This window comes from Echiichthys vipera, assembly GCF_963691815.1.
Source record: "Echiichthys vipera genome assembly, chromosome: 4".
In the NCBI taxonomy this organism is placed as follows: domain Eukaryota; kingdom Metazoa; phylum Chordata; class Actinopteri; order Perciformes; family Trachinidae; genus Echiichthys; species Echiichthys vipera.
This window is the reverse complement of record NC_139829.1, coordinates 5,729,145-5,748,276: the sequence shown is the minus strand read 5'-3', so window position 1 is coordinate 5,748,276 and position 19,132 is coordinate 5,729,145. Positions and strand designations below refer to the sequence as shown.

The following is a 19,132-nucleotide window of genomic DNA, read 5'->3' as shown; positions in this document are numbered from 1 at the left end:
ACAGTATGTTGACAGGTTGGAGCAGCCACACTGCAAAAAGAGACAGTGGATGGTCTTTTGGCAGTCGTATTGACATCATAACAAAATGGCAAATGAGTAAAAACAGATGGTACACACCAATCAAAGATGCCAGAAATCTAAAAATAGGTGCAAAACAACAATGAAGTAAAAAAAAAATCTAAAAATAGATGCAAAACAACACAAAAAGATGCAAAAAAATCTAGAAACAGATGCAAAACCACCACAAAAAGATGCAAAATATCTAAAAAATAAATGCAAAACACCACAAAAAGATGCAAATTGACTGAAAACAGGTCATATTGACATCACAACAGCACTTTCAATCTCAACGTGTGCATATTGTCACTGTGTGGCAGAAACTGTGTATCTCCAAATTTTGTAATTTGTCTTTTTCTTCATAAATCAGTGCCTTTGGCCGCTCTGTGTGTCTGTTTGTGAAAAGTATTAAAAGTGTAACACCATTTGACCCTCAAACTGCCATTAAAACCTCACATTCTTGAAAAATGACGGTTTTGGGCTCCATGAAGAAGTCAAGAATGTGTAAGATGTGGAACAGACATGGACAAAATGTAGATATATATATATTTAACTCTGTCCTCACACGGCACTTATTATAGTATTATCCCAGTGATAATGGCAAAGTCATTTTTAAACAATGTTACTGCTGCTTATTATCCGTCTCTTTTTAAAACAAATCTTGTAAAGGGGTCTTAAACATGTACTTGATGGCGACTTGGCTTGAACCGACATTCGAACCTGTTTCTCCATGTATTTCTGTGTGGATTTAAATGTGTCAGTATTGAGTGGAGCGCTGCTGTGAACCCTCTGAACCTGCACACCGACAATATCCATCCACAAAGGGTTTTTACATCAGCACTATTCAATTAATGTGGACTAGGGGCTGGTTGACGAAAATGATCCAAAATGAGGGGCCGGAAAAAAAACAAAAACATGAGCATCACATTAATGGATATCGAACAAAAGAATTTCCCCCCGGGGATCAATAAAGTATTCTGATTCTGATTCTGATTCTGATTGTAAAACATTACAGCAACAAAGCAGTACATATATTGTCTTTATTTTATCAATGTAAATATTAGTCATGGCCTCAAAGTTTGTCAAAAACAATCCTTGTTAAATGAACAAACCTGTGAACCAGAGGTTTTCACTTAATTATTGGACTAAAGGACAAGTTTGAGGCTCTTGTCCTTTACTTGAGTATTTTATTTCCATGCTACTTCATTCTTCTACTCCACTACAAATTAGTGGAAATATTCTACTTTTTACTCCACTGCATTTATCTGATTACTTCAGTTACTAGTTACTTTACCAGGCTGACAAGTACATATGAAACTTTAGTTTATTCATCAGAAACTGGACTGACACAAATGAACGTAGCATAAATACAGAGTAGCATGATTTTTATCACCTTATCCTCTTTACACAGATATAATAATAATAATAATAATTCATTTATTTTATATAGCGCTTTTCAGAGACCCAAAGTCGCTTACAGAGTAGGACATATAATATACAGACGATAAACAACAGGAGACAAGGATGACAGGGAAGCAAGGCGAAGGGGGCATGGGGTAATGGTGATACAGACAAATAGCCAGAAACAGGTACAACAATAGAGGTGGGGGGATGGATTGAAGAGCAGTGGGGGGGGGGGGGGGGGGGGTCAAGGGGAGGGGCTGAAATGGGTGAGGAGAGCGGAAGGAGGGTGGGGGGGGGTCGGGGGGAGAGGCCGGGAGTGAATGTAGTTATGGGTAGGGGAGGTTGTAGGCTTGTGAGAAAAGGAAGGTTTTTAGACGGGATTTAAATGTTGTGAGTGATGGAGAGTCGCGGATGGGCTGGGGGAGAGAGTTCCAGAGTCGGGGTGCAGTTCTAGAGAAAGCTCTGTGTCCGAAGGTTTTGAGTTTGGAAGGTGGCATGGTCAGAGTTAGGGAGGAGGAGGATCGGAGGGCTCGGGAGGGGCGGTGGGGGGTAAGGAGGTCAGAGAGGTAGGGTGGTGCCAGATGGTGGAGAGCTTTGCAGGTGAGGAGGAGTATTTTGAAGTCGATATGGCTGCAGAGTAAACACGGGCTTCACAGAGACCGAAACTAAAACTTCTCTGTCCATTCTCTGGTGAACTGACGGTTTTCTGTGACAACTTTCTTTTTTTCAGAGTAGAAAGAGAGATTGTGGTGGTGATTTAACCACGGATTTTCCCCACACAGAAACGATTGCAAGAAAAACCAGAGCTTGGCAAGCTCTTGCCTGGAGGATTCAGAAACCCACGAAGAAGAGCGTTTGGAGCGTTGAGGCCGCACGTGGACAGGAAGTCTCCCAGCGCGCCGATATTTGACGCGCTGAGACAGTTGCGCTGAGATAGATGAGAGAGGACCGCGGCCATGAATGACTTTTTCAAACAGGCTTCGACTCAAAGGGTCAGAAAATTTTCCCACGTGGGCCGGATCCGGACCGGGGGCCGCCAATTGAATAGCCCTGCTTTACCCTGACAGGCTCTGAGTGTTATCACAAGTGTCTGACTGGATTATGGAAAGATGGAGAAGTCTCGTTGTGAAATCTCGCGGGATGTTGCCCTTGTAAAGATTAAGTAACTTTAAATCTCCCCAGGATATTTGTGGATTAAATCGTGTATGAATCACAAGTTACTCAGCTGTTGACAAAAATATTCATTTATTTCAACAGAATATAATCTACAAACAGGTCAAAACAAAATATCTCCCTCAGAAGAAAGTATTTTCAAGTCAACACAAAATGGCTCAATAGCTCAAATACTCGACAACAACAGCAACTGTCAACTCAAACTTCCAACGTCCAAACAAAAGAAAAAAAGCTTCCTCGGTGCAACTGATTATTGTAAAGTCGTTTCTTATTATTATATTCACAGAAACAAAAAACACCATTATAAAAAAAGAGAAATTAAACTAGTTCAATTAGTTCCCTACAGCTGACATCTATTAGGCTTTTTACAGTTAGTAGTTAACCTGTGTGTGTGTGTGTGTGTGTGTGTGTGTGTGTGTGTGTGTGTGTGTTAAGTTCCCTATAGGTTAAGTTAGTTCCCTCCATTGTGTAAATAGTTGACGTTTTTTTTCTTTCCCTACAGTGACTGTTTAGTTTCTTACTGTAGATTATAATAGGTAGTGTGTATGTTTAGTCATTAATTTAGTTCCCTACGGATGAGATGTATACGACAGCATATTAGGGCCACGTATGAAAATAAATAATCAATAACTGACCCGGGGCTAATGTTTCAAGAAAAAAGTGGCAAATTTGCGAGAAAAAAAGTAGCAGATTCATGTCCGAAAGTCAGAAAAATACATTGTTTTGTTTTGCTGTTAGTTCCCCACAGAGAGGTTAAGCTCCTCATAGTTTATTTATTTAGTTCCCTTGTTTACATAATGGTTTATTTAGTAGCTGGTGTATGTTAAGTGTTTAATGTGTTCCTTACAAAAGATATTTTAGTAACCTATGTTGGATACTTTGTTGTCACAGTCCGTTTCATTTTAGTTCCCTATAGTCTCTGTTGAGTGAATCCCACAGTGCACGGTGTTTAGTTCCCTCCTTAAGAAACACTCCACCTCTGCATCACACCAACGTGGACCTTTCGCCGCCATTGTTTTAAATGTCTGCGCATGGTCCCTCCTTCTTTTTTATATGTCCCAACAGGCGCACAGGAAATGACCTCAGAGAGGTCGCCGTAGGCCTCGTGCTCGTACACGTGCGCACGCTCGTGCTCGTACATGTACAAACGTGCTTTATAAAGGCCCACCTCTCCCAAACGGACCGTGGCCGGCAAGCGTGCCGCAACTAGACGCTGTACGGTTGCACTCCCACTGGTCAAACGAACTAGACTTTAGCAGTGAAACATGCTTGGGCACGGTACGGATGGACAGTGTGAGTGCGCCCTAAGCACTCAGTTTTTTTGTCACATAATGATTTGAGACCAAAGAGCTTATTGGTGAAACTCTGCTCTGCCACACTTTCTAATGGCCCGGTTTGATGTGGCTGGTTGCTAACGAGGGAACTTGCTTTACAACAGTGGTACTGACGTTTGGGTTTACAGGTCAAACGTTTGTGGATTCCAGCGTTGGTTTTTGCTGTTTGAAGCTTGTGTTGTGAATGTGCAGTAAAAGTCCGGATGTAAGTTTAACAAGCAGCTTCCTGTGAAGTGGGTGAGGTGAGGTTCCTAATAGGGGTAGAGGTGGGAGATGGGGTATGTTGTGGGAACTCGGATGACTGGGACAACTACTGAGGGAATTCTGGAGGGAAAACCTGAGGAAGAGCAAACACATAAAAATAAAAAAACTCAAATGATGAGATGTACTGATGAAGAAATGGATGGATTATTGATCAGAGAGAGTGATTGTGAGTTTACCGTAGGGAGGGAGGGCGCCTGCAGGGCTGTAACCATAGGGAGCACCAAAGCCTTAAAGAAAGACGAGAGACGTTGGAATTACTGCACAAAAGACAAAGTGATGATGAATATTAATGTACGCAGCTGGCAGGAGATGATCCTTCATGCGGTTTTTCAACATTGTTTCTTGTTTCTCCTCATAGTTCACAGAATATATCAAGAACAAGTTCAGTTAAAGAGGAACTCAACTTTTTAATGAACATTTCTAAACTTACTGATGCAGTTAAAGAGCAAAATGAAATATTCTAAACATGCTTTTATGTGGCAAACAAACCGTTTTGAAATATTAATTAGAAGTTTTTTTTAAGAAAAAAAACATTTTGATTAACTTGACTTTAAGGTTGTAATTAATTATTTCAATTACCTTCTAGTCTGTTGCTTATTTCTTAAATAACTTTTCGTTCATTAAATAAGCCAGTGAGACATTTTTTTTTGTGTATAAACTATTAGCGGACACTGCAGCGGCTAACCCGGATGGCTCGGGACGGGGAGTTGAACAACTTAAAGCATCTTTTTTATCCACTAATACTCAAAATAACAGCAAACCTCTGCAGTAGCACGAGAAGAGTCCTGACATAGAAAACAAAGCACCAACAATGTGGAATGGCATTCTTCTTCAATCACGCTAATCCCCTTGCCTAAGCGTCTCCATCGGCGTCTCATTGTCCAGATTCAAAACAATAAGCCACTGGTTTATCAGAGCACGGTCAGAGTACGGCAATGGCAGCCAATGAAAAGTTTCTGGGTTGTAAGCTTTCATTTTTGTTTGGCAGCCGGGAAAGATACAAACACAAACCCTTCTGTCTCACTTCACTTCAAGTTGTAGGCTAGTCGTCTTTACCTGGGGGCCAGTGTACAGGGGCCAGTAGGTAAGTCTTTAAAACACTCTTTTAATAAACTCTGGGTTCACTAACTACGTTGTTGGTGCTTTGTTTTATGTGTAGGGACTCTTCTCATGCTGCTGCAGAGGTTTGGTGGTATTTGGAGCCGTATTAGTGGTTAAAAAAGACTTTTGAATATGTTCAACTTGCTGCCCCCAGCTAATCCATGTTAGCCGCGGCAGGCTGTTAGCCACTCTCTGATATCCAAGTTAATCTTTCATATACTGAAAAAAATTGTCTCGATGGATTATTTGATGACCGAATTTTCCAAAAAAGACCCTGGGATGATTTTATGCCGGAATTTCACTTTAAGAGCCAGGCGGGCTGTTTGCAGTGTTTGTGCTAAGCTAACAAGCTGCTAGCTTTGTATCTACTGTACATGCATACAATCACTGTTAATCCTCTCATCTAATTCTCTGCCAGAAAGCAAATTAATGTATTTCCTCTTAAACCCTTAACACAAAACCTAATTGATAACCCTAAATGTCCTCTTTTTAAAGTACTGCCGTGCACATGTGGAGCCTTTTGATTACTTTTCTGATGAATAAATCCATTTTGATGTTATAATTAAGACTGTACATGAACCTGCTATAAAAACTGTAATTTTACCAGCCAATTATCACATTTGTCCAAAGTGAAACAACAATATGTCGCACATTTGTCGATCCATTCTTTATGTTAAATAACTGTTGTTTAGGATAAACTTTGCTTCTCTCCTTTGCCTTTTGCTTATAAATCGTATAATAAAAAGAAGCAGATTATTTCAAACTTGTAATCTTCTGATGTGAAACAGCTGCAGTATGAGATGTATTCAGGTCCTTTGTCCTGCTGCTGCACTCACCAGGGGGGATGTATCCATGTGTGGGCGGGGTGCTGATGTAGGGAGCTCTGGGGATGACGGGGACACGTGGAGGTCTGGCAGCGAGGGCCGGGAGGGTCAGCACTGAGGCTACGGGCCGCTTTGGCTAAACACACACACACACACACACACACACACACACACACACACACACACACACACACACACACACACACACACACACACACACACACACACACACACACACACACACACACACACACACACACACACACACACACACACACACACACACACACACACACACACACACACACACACACACACACACACACACACACACACACACACACACACACACACAGCGGGCGCATATGAGCACTGCACATGATGGTTTGACTGAAAGCTGACTGTAGAAACACTTGATGTACTCACAGGGGGGTTGGGCCTTTTCTTCTTGTTGCTCGTAGATTTGGAGCCAGAGAACAGGCTGTTCAGGGCGGCGAGTGCTGCGCTGGCTTTGGCTACTTTCTTATTGGGACCCGTTCCCCGAAACACCTGCTTGTCCACCTCCACCTGTCACGGCACACAGAGAGGAGGACGTCTTCTGATGAAGTTTGTATAGAGTGGAAATGTAATGTTTCTTTTTTTATCTTGATGTTCATCTTTCAGTAGGGCTAAAATGATTAGCTGGTTAAGAGATTTATAGAATTGGAGCTAAAACTACCGATTAAAAGTATTAAGAGTATTAGATTAAGAGTATTTTTGGGTCATCTTGGGCTTTTGATGATGGACATTGTTCACTACGGTATGCCAGATAGTTCATCTACGAAAATAATCATTAGTTGCAATGTAATTTAGTGCACAACCATTCCACTGTAAAAATGTCTTTAAAAAGTCATAGTAGAGAAAGTAAAAAAATAGTACAGAAAGTGGATAAAAGGCCAGTGGAGCTGCTCAGTGGCCAGCAGATGGGCAGCTTCCAGGTGTGAATGTGAAAGTGTGTGAATGTGATCAGGGCCTTCCTGAAAAAGAGAACACTGCTCTCAGTGTTCTCCCCCTCAATAAATAAAGGAGTTACAGAAGAAGTTACATGTAATGTAAGAAAGTTGTAGCATAGAAAGTAACATTATAGTATATCATAAACATGTCATCGAATAAAGTCAGTATGATGTAGCACAGGGCTGCCCAGCCCTGCTCCTGGAGGGGCCACTGTCCTGCATGTTTTAGGTTTCACTCTGCTCCAACACACCTGAAGCTAATGATGTGCTCGTTATCAAGCAGCTGAAGTGTGTCACAGGTGTGAAAATCTTTAGACTCAAGTGTGTTGGAGCAGAGAGAAACCTAAAACATGCAGGACAGTGGCCCTCCAGGAGCAGGGTTGGGCAGCCCTGGTGCAGCACTATAAGCGGTTCAGCACATTTGATGAAGTTGTACCTTTGTTTCGTACCCACATGGTTGAAGGCACATGCTTTTGGATAAAAGCATCAGTAGCGTAATGATTCTTTGTTGAAGACACTACTCTTTATTCAGCATGGATGACGCTAACTAAATGCTTCTTTTGTTTCTTCTACACAGACTGGACTGAAAATACGGGCTTACATACATACATTTTTGTTTCGTACCCACATGGATAAAAGCATCAGTAGCGTAACAAAGAATCATTTCTTTGTTGATGACACTATTCTTTATCTGCTTCAGCATGGATGACGCTAACTAAATGCTTCTTTTGTTTCTTCTACACAGACTGGACGGAATATACGGACTTACATACATACATTTTTTCGTTTTCCTTATACAAACTACATGAACAAAAACGAACTCCTTCCGACTGATTCACAGGGTGAAATTGCTTTCATGCTCAGCTTTCTTTCAAAACTTTTTTTTCTTTGGCTTTTAAAAAAAAAAAAAAAAAAGTGTGTGAAGATGTTTTGATATGCAGGAAGCCCCCGACATCAAACACGCTCCCTCCCTCCCTCATCAATTCCTAATAGCACCCTCTGAAAGGCAGACAGGAAGTCTACGAAGCTGTGCGCACATGTGTAATCCTACCTCGATGATGAAGCGCTTGTCATAGCTGCTGCCGCTCTCCGATATCAGCTCGTATTTGAGGCCACGCCGTTTCTCATTCAGCTCCATCACCGGGTTTTTACCTCCCGCCGTCAGAATCGGGCCTGGAGCTCTGGACTGCAGACGGACAGAGAGAGGAGAGTCTTCAGGTTTCTTTTCACATACTGGATCCTTTTGGAGCCTTTCCTACTCAGTTAGTCTACTCTAGTTTTATTTTTAAATTTTTAATTAATTAATTATCTTTTTTTTGTCTATTTTACCACAAGTTTGTCAAAAACTGTGTTGTATGTATGACTTTTTTTCATTATTTTTTCCGACACACCGTATCCTCCAGACTATAAGCCACACATTTTTCATGATTTGGTTGTTTCTGCGACTTATACTGTGGTGCGACATATATCAAAATATGATATTTCACATGTTTGTTATTTTCACACTGACATAGGGAACTCTAGACTTGTGTGCCAGTGTACGCTCCTACTATTACTCTATTACTGTACAACTGAAGATGAAAACGGTAATCGAGCAGCAGAGAGAAAGGAGTTTGGCGAAAAGCTGAGGATACTTGAACTGCAATCAGATCAGATCAGAAATACTGTAATAATCCCAGGGGGAAATTGTTTAAATGAAGAAAAACAAAAAAAGCTAATCTCGGGCTGAAAGCTAGATGGCCACAGAAGAGGAAAAAGTTCACAAACTCGTGCTGGAACACCGTGCTGCAGAGACAGGCTGGTCAATGGTGCAATGACGTCTCCACGCCCAGGTCGTTGCCAAGGCGATGAATATAAATGACTTTCTCCTTAGATGAAATGTCTGATCTTGGTCTCTGATTTCATAAAATAAATTTCCCCCGAAGAATGCAACTTATACATGTTTTTTTCTTCTTCATTATGCATTTTTTAGCCGGTGCGACTTAAACTCCGGAAAATACGGTATTATACAATGACTATTTTTTAAACATTTTTTGACATTCTATGACTTTTTCATGACTTGTTCAACAATATACGATCCTCTGCTACTGTGATTTAGATTGGGAAACGATTAGTACCACTTTCTTTATTTCTTCTATTATGCTTTTCTTCTTCTAGATGGATGCCTTTGACATTCACATTTTGGAATGGCTATTTATGCTTTCTCTGTAAATGTTCCTTGTTTACTATTTTAATATAATGTGTACTTATGCCATACAGCTAAAAAAGTATGAACATTCATATATTGTATGGAAAACTTAATTAATAAAAAAAAAAGTTTACAAAACCAAAAAATGCGATGCCTTTTTTGATATTCTATACTATGTGAAAATACAGCCAACAATCATTTTACATTCATAGCAAATGATGAAAAAAAGGCCACAAAGTCGGGCTCTCTGTCAAGTATTGGTATGCTTTTGTTTAATTATAACTTAATATCAATATTATCTGTTATGACAACTACAAACTTCAGGCCTCTGAAATGAAGATAATCATCTGAAAATGGAAAATCATCCAATTTATGTTGTTTAATGGTAATAAATTGATTCTGTTTTTAATCTTAGTTGCAGTCATAGTAGCAATTTTTGTTTCTGTACTATTATATTATTTGTGTATTTCATTCTATTTTTTGTGCTTTATTTTTTTTACTGTATTATTACAGTTTTTACCTTAACTCTTGGTTTTTTAGAGTTTGTCATACATTAATAACCTGTTTTTTAAAAGTGCTATAAAGCACAAATTATTAATAGTTGATTTTTAACTACACGTACCAACATGAGAAGGATCAAAAACCAGAGGCTTTTTAATTTATGAAATATCTTTTCAGATGAGACCATTTTCCTGCCAAAGGCTCAGAGTGTTCAGTGTTTTCTGCACACATGTATTTATTTATGTTTATATTTTATACATTCTACAGATGGAGAGTCTCAGAAAGAGAAGATTACATTTTTTACATTATTTTGGCACTTTTGTCCTCAGTGACTTAAAATTATTCATTCAAGACCTGACACTTTAACTAAAATTAGAATTGTGAATTAACCTCTTTATCGACATGCTGTAGTGTGTTAGGAACCTTCATCACATCACAGGCTGGTGAGATGGTGTTAATAATCTGTGTGTGTGTGTGTGTGTGTGTGTGTGTGTGTCTGTGTGCGTTCCCCACCTCCTGTGTGTCTGTGGAGGAGGTGATGGAGGTGGAGCTGGAGCTGGTGGACATCCTGTCGTTCTTGCCTTCGCCATCTGATTTCTCGTCGGCGCTCAGGGAATCCACATCTCCGTCGCCACCGAGCACGAATCCCAGAGCCTGCAGCGCCTGGGGAGGACACACCACGCATGGTTCATTATTTCATTACCTTCAGTAAATAGACCGGTCCCTAACTGCGCTCACGCTGACCATCTAATTGTAAAAGTCATTTGCTCTAATGTCCCGACATGTTCACATCCAATATCAAGACGTCCTTCCACCTGACAGAAGCTGCAGTGAGGCTGCAAAGTGGCCATCAACAACAACAAAAACGACAACAACGACGACGACAACAACGACAACAACAGCAGCAGCAGCGACGACGACGACGACGACGACGACAACGACACGTAATGGCTGTACTGGGAATGTGTGACTAAAAGAATAAATGTGTGAACCTCAGAAAGTGTGAGCAGTCCAACTTAACATGTTCAATAGAAGCTTTGACACAAATGAAACATCCTCTGTTCTCTCATCCACTTTATTTTGGGACACACTATTTTATGACTTTTTTCAACACACTATGTCATGACTGTTTAAGATAGGCTATGACTGATTTAAGCATATTTTGGACATTTTATACCTTGACTTTTTTTTTACTTTTTCACCATACTTAACTATGATTATTTCCCCCCCGAAATATTATACAATTACTTTTTTGGCTTATTTATCTCACACTATTCTGACTTTTTTCAACAAATGATCCCATGACTGCTTTAGACATTTTATATTTTGACTTTTTCAACATACAATACCGCAATTTTCTTCGACATGTTTTCGACAAACAATACTATGACTTTTTTTTAAACATACTATGACTTTTTTTCCAACATTTTTTCAACATACTTTACTATGCCTTTTTTTCCACATACAATGACTTTTTAAACAAACTATATTAGGGCTTTTAAAAGTATTCATATTATAGCATGTCGACAAAAGTTTAAAATAAAGTAATAGTATAGTATGTTTTTAATGACTTATTGAAGACATTATAAGTTATTGCTTTTCTACAATAGGCTCTGAGTTTTCAGGCTTTCCCCCACAAAAGTTGTCATACCTTGAGGGCCACTTGGAGCTTGGCGGTTCTCTTTGAGTTCCCGGTGGCCTGATACGTGGTTCCCTGGATCTCCACCGACATGGTGAAGACCGGAGCGTGCACTGGGCCGGACTGAGACAGCAGGCGGTACTGGAGGCCCGGGTGGATCTGATTGAGACGCATCAGAGCGTTCATGGGGTGGTTCGGATCCGTCATCCTCCAGTCCAGCACTAAAGGAGGAGAGACGTTCACGTTAGCGACAGGACATGAGGACACATCTCTGGGTCACAGATTTAATGCTGCATAATAAAACAACACAAAGACTCTGATCTGACACTGGTTGGATTGATGTAAGAACATGATTTTAAACTGTATTAAAGATTACATATAACACTTTAATAAAACTCAACAAGTGCTTGCAAGAATTAGAAGGACAGCAATATTCAAGAGTAGTAGTAGTTCAAAGAATTCAATTACAGCAGGTTGAATTGCTGTTAACATTACTGAGGTTTCAAAATGCAGGTAGGCAGATTTCAAGGACCAGTAGTGTGTTCTCAAAAGACGATGATGGCGGTGTTTTTTGAAGTTTCAGCTGCAGCCTGAGATGGTTGGATGTATCTTTTCTACACTTCCAGGCAGCCATTGATTTCCATTCATTTCGGAAAAGTATGGAAATAAATCAGCACACTCTTGAAATGTTCTGAAGTTGCGCAGTTCAATGATTTTCAAGCAGAAGGGAACATAAAGTATGTGAAGGGGGAATAAATGGGATTAATGTGGGAACAATAAGGATCAGGGCTTCACTGGTCGTAACACATGTACGAGTGAAAGGAAACACGCAGCTCAGGTTTTTGGTAACGCTGAAGATGAAAGTGGTTCATATTAATGTGGGAGTAACACATGTTCCAAATGAACTTCATTCATTTCAAAGTACAAAAGCTATAAAAAGAAACAGATCTACCTACAATATATATATATATATATATATATATATATATATATATATATATATATATATATACACACAATATTCATATAACTTAAAAAGAAAAAAGAAAAGAAAAAAAGACCAGCAACCTTGAACCTACCTGTCGAAAGAGGTACCAAGTATAATTTTTCAATTTTTTTTTTCAGTTTAATTTATTATTGGATGGTTGATTGATGGAATCATTAATTATTTGTCAACTGTTAAATTAATCATCAACTGTTTTGATTACAGATTAAAAAAGTACATTTCGGCTTTGTAAATGTGAATATTTCCTGTTTTCTTTCCTCCTCTGTGACAGGAAACTGAACACCTTTGAGTTGTGGACAAAACAAGACATTTGAGGACGTCACCTTGGGGCTTTGGAAACATGAACATGTTTCACCATTTAAGAAACCATACAACTCAGCGATTAATCAAGAATTAACTGTGACTTAAATTCTTAGAACAGCGCAGGCTGCCTTAAAAAAATATTTGCAATAAATGATCTACAGCTAAACATTTTGCTGCTATGAGGTTTGTAGTAAACATGCAACGCCTCTGGTCCCTTCAATTGTTATTATGATCGAAAAACAGATTTCAAATCAAAGTGTGTGCTGACGAACCTGGAAGACGAAACTTAAAACGTAAAGAGACTCGCTGAGCTCTTGAGCACGGACTCCATCAGGGTAATAAAAGAGTGTCTGAGCTCTGTCCCTGTTGATAACTAGCTGATGAGAGGACACCGACCCTGGTGTTACACAGAGACTCTTCACACCTCCACACTGACGAGAGGTGAGGAGGGCTCTCTGCCTTCCCGGAGCTGCAGCATTAATATCTCACACACGAAGTGAAATGAAACCGTGACACTTGGTGACATCTATCAAGAGTAAAAAGTGCTGACTGTCTCTGTAATAAAGGCTTTTTTCCAACACTGTCAGCTGAGCAATCTACATGGATGGGACCACAATAAGATGCAAATTTGCTAAAATAGATGAAAAACCGATACAAAAAGATTAAAATGACTAAAAAAGATGAAAAACCACAACAAAAAGATTCAAAAAGACTTAAAATAGATGCAAAACAATCCCAAAGGGTAGCAAAATGACTAAAACAAGATGTATAAGATTATTGGACACTGGGAAACCAGTCAGTCTACTTTCTCTGTAAAAAAGGTTGAGCACATCCTCATAGAACTGTAGTTACATCCAGGTAACTACTACATGTCCCAGCAGATCCTCCAGCCCAGTTTAAACTGGTTTGGTCCTCCAGCCCAGTTTAAACTGGTTTGGTCCTCCAGCCCAGTTTAAACTCGTTTGGTCCTCCAGCCCAGTTTAAACTGGTTCAGTCCTCCAGTTTTTTTTGACTTCCTCATACAAAACAATCGGCTCCTGCCTTCAGAGATTGGTCTTCACAGGACCACAACCCTGGCATCAATAGATATTGTAGCTTCTATGATTCTTACCGTTATGATAAAAACCAACACCCCTAGCTGTGATAATTATTTTAATACTCTCTTCTATTTTTTCCCCCATATAGCACCCCACAGATGTCACCTTCTGTACAACAGGTGTCAGTGTTTTGTTGTGCAGTCAGTGCGTGTGCGTGCGAGTGTGTGTGTGTGTGTGTATGTGTGTGTGATGAATGTGAGGCTCTTCAAGTGTGGCTAAGGGTGAATATGAATGGAGACGCTGTGTGAGGAGATGATGGATGCGAAGGTGCTGATGGACAGGTTCTGCGAGGAAGAGAGGGGGAGGTGTTAGTGCACTGTGTGTGTGTGTGTGTGGTGAGATAATTGCGTGGCAGCAGACTGCAATATTAATCCCTCTCTATCTCTTCTTCCCGTCACCGGCTTTGAACTGGAAGCAGATGAGTTCCCGGGGACGACGTCCCAGAGAGGGCCGATTAAATTACTGTGACTGTGTGTGTGTCTGTGTGTACCTGTGTGTGCCTGTGTGTGTGTGTGTGTCTGTGTGTTATGGGGCTCCACCTGTGTCTTTTATAGGAAAAGCGTGCACAGCAGCGTGTACATGCCTGTGTGATTAATAGAACATTTTGTTACACATGCGTGCGTCCGTGCTTGCGTGCGTGGGTTGTTACGTGTGCACAGACTTAATCTCGCGTAACAAGAAGCAGCTTGCTACACTTAGAGCGTGTGCACTTCAGTCTGTCACTGTCTTTCAGGGGTTCATATGTTTTGATTGTTCACAACCGTAAGTAGATCTTGACTGAGCGCACCATTGCGCGTACATGAACACGTAAGGTAGTTTCTCTGTGTTCCATTTTTATCCAGTAGATGGCACCACTGAGAAAATACACCAAACAGACTTCATCCATTGTTTTATATTTGACCAGAAAGATGATTGAAAAATCATTAAACTACAGTTGATCAGGGGAAACATATTTCCCTGGAAACATTCATATATTTGAACTTTTGTAAAGGACTAAAGTAAGCACAACTGTCCTTAAATTAATAAATAAAGAAATACATAAAGCAGCCGTTCAAATGAGCCCATTGATTTTCTGTTTAAAAGGTGTCTGAGTTGTTTATTATTTATGAAAATAGAATCTTGAAATGAAAGCTAAATTCTGAACAGTTTCGATCCATATTCTCCTGCTCCTCTGACATCACTACACTGAATGATGTATGATTTAATAGACTACACTATGGTTTTAGTTTCTCACTGGTTAGGGTGCTCGGCTTACAGTTTAATCCCACTGGTGCCATTTATTTTGTGTATATATTTGATCAAACTACAGTAGAAGAACAAAAAAGTATGAAGCCTAATTTTGTATTTTCTTCAATCTCAGCCCATTTTTTAAACAAAATGTTTGACTGAAATAAATTAAGGATAAAGCTCAAGGCAACGCAAGTTTCTTTGTTTAGCACATTTCAACAACAGGACAATTCAAAGTGCTTTACATCAAATATACAGCAAGTAAAATCATTATGAAACACAGAAATATATTAATCACATTAATGTAACGTAATTAAGTTAGAATTAAAACCTAGATAATAGTAATAATAATAATGATAGTGACAGACCGACGTGCACACGCTCTAAGTGAAGCACGCTGCTTCTTGTTACGTAACAACACACACACGCAATCACGTGTAAAAAATGTTTTATTATCTTCATGCGAGCGTTTATGCGTGCATTCTCAAAAAACGCGTAACTCTTACGCGTAGTCACTCTGTGTAGTGTGATTGCTGATGCGCAGCAGTCATCACGCGTGAACGCTGTTATAAGTCAATGGGGAAACTACATGACATGTCACCCGCTGCTTTGCTGCACAGGCGTCAAAGCACGCGCTTGTGACACGCTCAGTCGACAGCTGTGTAAGTATTCTGAAATGTATGGACCGCCATAGTGTCTGTTTGTGTGTGTGTGTCTGTTTGTGACTGTGTGTCTGTGTGTGTGTGTGTGTGCCTGTGTGTGTTTGTGTGTGTCCGCATGTGTCTGTGTGTTTTGTGTGTCTGTGTGTGCGTCTTTGCCTGTGTGTGTGTGTGCCTGTGTGTTTTGTGTGTCTGTGTGTGCGTCTGTGCCTGTGTGTGTGTGTGCCTGTGTGTTTTGTGTGTGTGCGTCTGTGCCTGTGTTTGCGTGTATCTGTGTGTTTGTGTGTGTCTGTGTGTGTGTGCATGTGTTATGTGTCTGTGTGTGTGTTTTGTTTCTGTGTGAGTGTGTGCGTGTCTGTGTTGTGTTTCTGTGCCTGTTTGTGTGTGTGTTGTGTGCCTGTGTGTTGTGTTTCTGTGTGTGTCTGTGTGTGCCTGTGTGTGCCTGTGTGTGCTTGTGTTGTGTTAAGAGTCAGGCTCCTGTCATGTCTGCAGGTGAAGCTGTGGTTGAGTCTCTGAATACTGTCCCTGGTCTCTAAGATGGGCCTGGACCGCACACAGCACTTGAACCTGACAGCAGGCTGCTCTGGGTAAAGCTCTCCGCTGCATCCTGATGAAGACCTTGGCGGCTGACAGACAGTTTGACACTAAGACAGTGACGCGCAGACCTTTTCTCACCTGAACACAGGAGCATGCCGACTCCTGATAACCCCTGAATGGGTCTTTCAGCTCTGGCAGCTTCCTTTCCTCCTCTTTCTTTTCCACGCGCAGCTAGTTTTGAAACCTGATAACTTCACACAATTTTCTGCTTCGAGGAAACATTTCAGTTAAAAAGCCGCCGCGGCGACGGCTCCTTGAAAAATTTGAACTGCTTACTGAACCCCTTTCATGCAGTCGGCTGATACAGAGAGCCGGTGACAATTCAGCGCACTAAAGTGGATTCCTAATGTGATCTCGTGGAGATAGCAGACGTTGACTGCTGAATTTCAAACGCTGGCCCACAATGCACCACAGCCAGGCAGAGTGGAGGCCCTTTCTCTCCTCTGATGAAGTGAGGAGAGTCTGACAGCAGCGTTCACCTGACAGGACGCTCTGATCCTCAAAACGCTCAGTGCTTTCGGCTCCACTGACTCACTCCTCCACCTTAAACACAAAGCCTGTCAGAAAGCACCTTGTTTACAGTCAACGCACACACGCACGCACGCACGCACACACACACACACACACACACACACACACACACACACACACACACACACACACACACACACACACACACACACACACACACACACACACACACACACACACACACACACACACACACACACACACACACACACACACACACACACACACACACACACACACACACACACACACACACACACACACTTTTGTCTCTGTCATTAGCTGCAACTGAGCAACACAGTCTTCAATCAATAACCACTTATCAGCTGTTAAGAGACAAGCGTCGAGGTTTCTGCTGCAGGACCTGATGTGGCTTTGAGCGGCCGTGTGCGCTTACATGGAACATTCTGACGTTTCCAGTCTAGAGTATTCACAGTTTTTAATCCTATCGTGGTGGAAAGGCATCATGGGACACAAGTTTGAGTCGTCAGAACTAAATAATGACTTTCACCTGAGGGGCGGTGACGCTTGATGTATTTGTGCCCCTAATCCAGTCTACATGGGAACAAGACACCCAAACTTTTTTTGTGGTGGTTTTGCATCTATTTTTTGTCATTTTGCATCTTCTTGTGGTGGTTTTGCATCTATTTTTTGTCATTTTGCATCTTTTTGTGGTGGTTTTGCACCTATTTTTAGTAATTTTGCTTCCCTTTGTAGTCACTTTGCATGCTTTTGTGGTCATTTTGCATCTGTTTTTAGTCATTTTGCTTCCCTATGTAGTCATTTTGCATACTTTTGTGGTCATTTTGCATCTGTTTTTAGTCATTTTGCTTCCCTATGTAGTCATTTTGCATACTTTTGTGGTAATTTTGCATCTGTTTTTAGTCATTTTGCATCTATTTTTAGTCATTTTGCTCCCCTTTGTAGTCATTTTGGATCTTTTGTGGCGGTTTTGCATATATTTTTAGTCATTTTGATTCCCTGTGTAGTCCTTTCACATCTGTTTTTAGTTGAAAACGGTTACAGTCGGGTGCAAGCAGACGCATTTTCAAGTGCAAGTTCTGCCTGGTGCAAGAAGCTGATTGTTGTGCGACATAAGTCACAATATGGCGAGCACAGATGATTCACCGGAGTGCCACTCAGCATGACCGGAGAGAGAGTTGTGTATGAGACGAGGACGGTTCTCCACCGTTGACCTGAAACACATCATTTGAGGTCACAGACACCCGTTTGATAAGATTTCTTCATCTGAACAGATGTTGGTTATATATAAGACCAGAAGAGTCGCTCTTATGACAGTTTAAATAGTGAAAATACACTCTTCCCCTCTGGAACTCCATCAAGGACGCCAGGAGCTCCACGGACCTGCGGTTGAGACCCATTGTGCTAATGTCCATCTGACAGCATCACACAGATCACCGGGACGATGGGTCTTTGGGTGCTTTGAATGTTTAAATATAGTTGACTTCCTGTTTCTACAGTTTCACAGCATCAGAGCTGCTATTCAGTTTTATAGTTATAGAATCAGTTGCCTTTTGGGAAAGTGTTTGTTCAGTGCGATACCAAAGTGTTTCCTTTCTTTTTTTTAAATGAAAATAGTTCTATAATGAAGTTGCCAGTGGGTGGATTTGTGTTGCTACAGTCTGTTTGAAATAAATAAAAAAAATCCTCATGCTTCATTTTGTCCAGGATCCAGTGACCCTTACACCAGGATATGAACACTTTACTGTCTTCACCGTGAGTTGGATGATGAATCAACATGCAACATAACTGCATCGTGTCTGATCCTGCAGCCCTGAACACAGGATTTAATAAAAGACTACTATATATATATATATATATAAAATGGAACCTTAAATAATCCTTCACTTGGCCACAGTAATGTGTCCTGACTTTCAGAGAAACTTCTTTGCTCAAAGTCACCTTTCATCCGTTTGATGAAGTCTCTGTCGTCTGATCCGACGTCCCCCCGAAGCCTCTTCTGACAGCCTGCAGACAAACATACACACTGATCAGCTGAAACATCACATACACGCCATCTAAACATCATCATGATATTCTCACACACAGGAGACAGAAACTCAACGCACACACCTTCCAACAGCCTCGGTGAGGGCTTGCTGGCAGGGAGAGGATCCATATTCAGGACCTTGTAGAGCTGTCCAAAGGAGAGGAGGCGTAATGCATGCTGAAACACACACACACACACACACACACACACACGCACACGCACAC

At 40.9% G+C, this 19,132-nt stretch overlaps 1 protein-coding gene across 2 annotated transcripts in view; it reads right to left on the bottom strand.

Annotated features, from left to right (window-relative positions):
• Window positions 1-1,669: 1,669 nt before the first annotated feature.
• Window positions 1,670-19,132, bottom strand: part of LOC310945601 (spermatid perinuclear RNA-binding protein-like) — an 89,892-nt gene continuing 72,429 nt past the window's right edge. For both annotated transcript variants that reach the window (XM_083911741.1, XM_083911742.1), the window contains 9 exons: window positions 18,992-19,085; window positions 18,821-18,886; window positions 11,490-11,698; window positions 10,352-10,501; window positions 8,201-8,335; window positions 6,584-6,724; window positions 6,170-6,293; window positions 4,409-4,459; window positions 1,670-4,305 (listed from right to left, as the gene is read on the bottom strand). In XM_083911741.1, coding sequence (XP_083767867.1) covers window positions 4,220-4,305; window positions 4,409-4,459; window positions 6,170-6,293; window positions 6,584-6,724; window positions 8,201-8,335; window positions 10,352-10,501; window positions 11,490-11,698; window positions 18,821-18,886; window positions 18,992-19,085 — 1,056 coding nt within the window. In that variant the 3' untranslated portion in view covers window positions 1,670-4,219. The remainder of the gene's footprint in view (window positions 4,306-4,408; window positions 4,460-6,169; window positions 6,294-6,583; window positions 6,725-8,200; window positions 8,336-10,351; window positions 10,502-11,489; window positions 11,699-18,820; window positions 18,887-18,991; window positions 19,086-19,132) is intronic.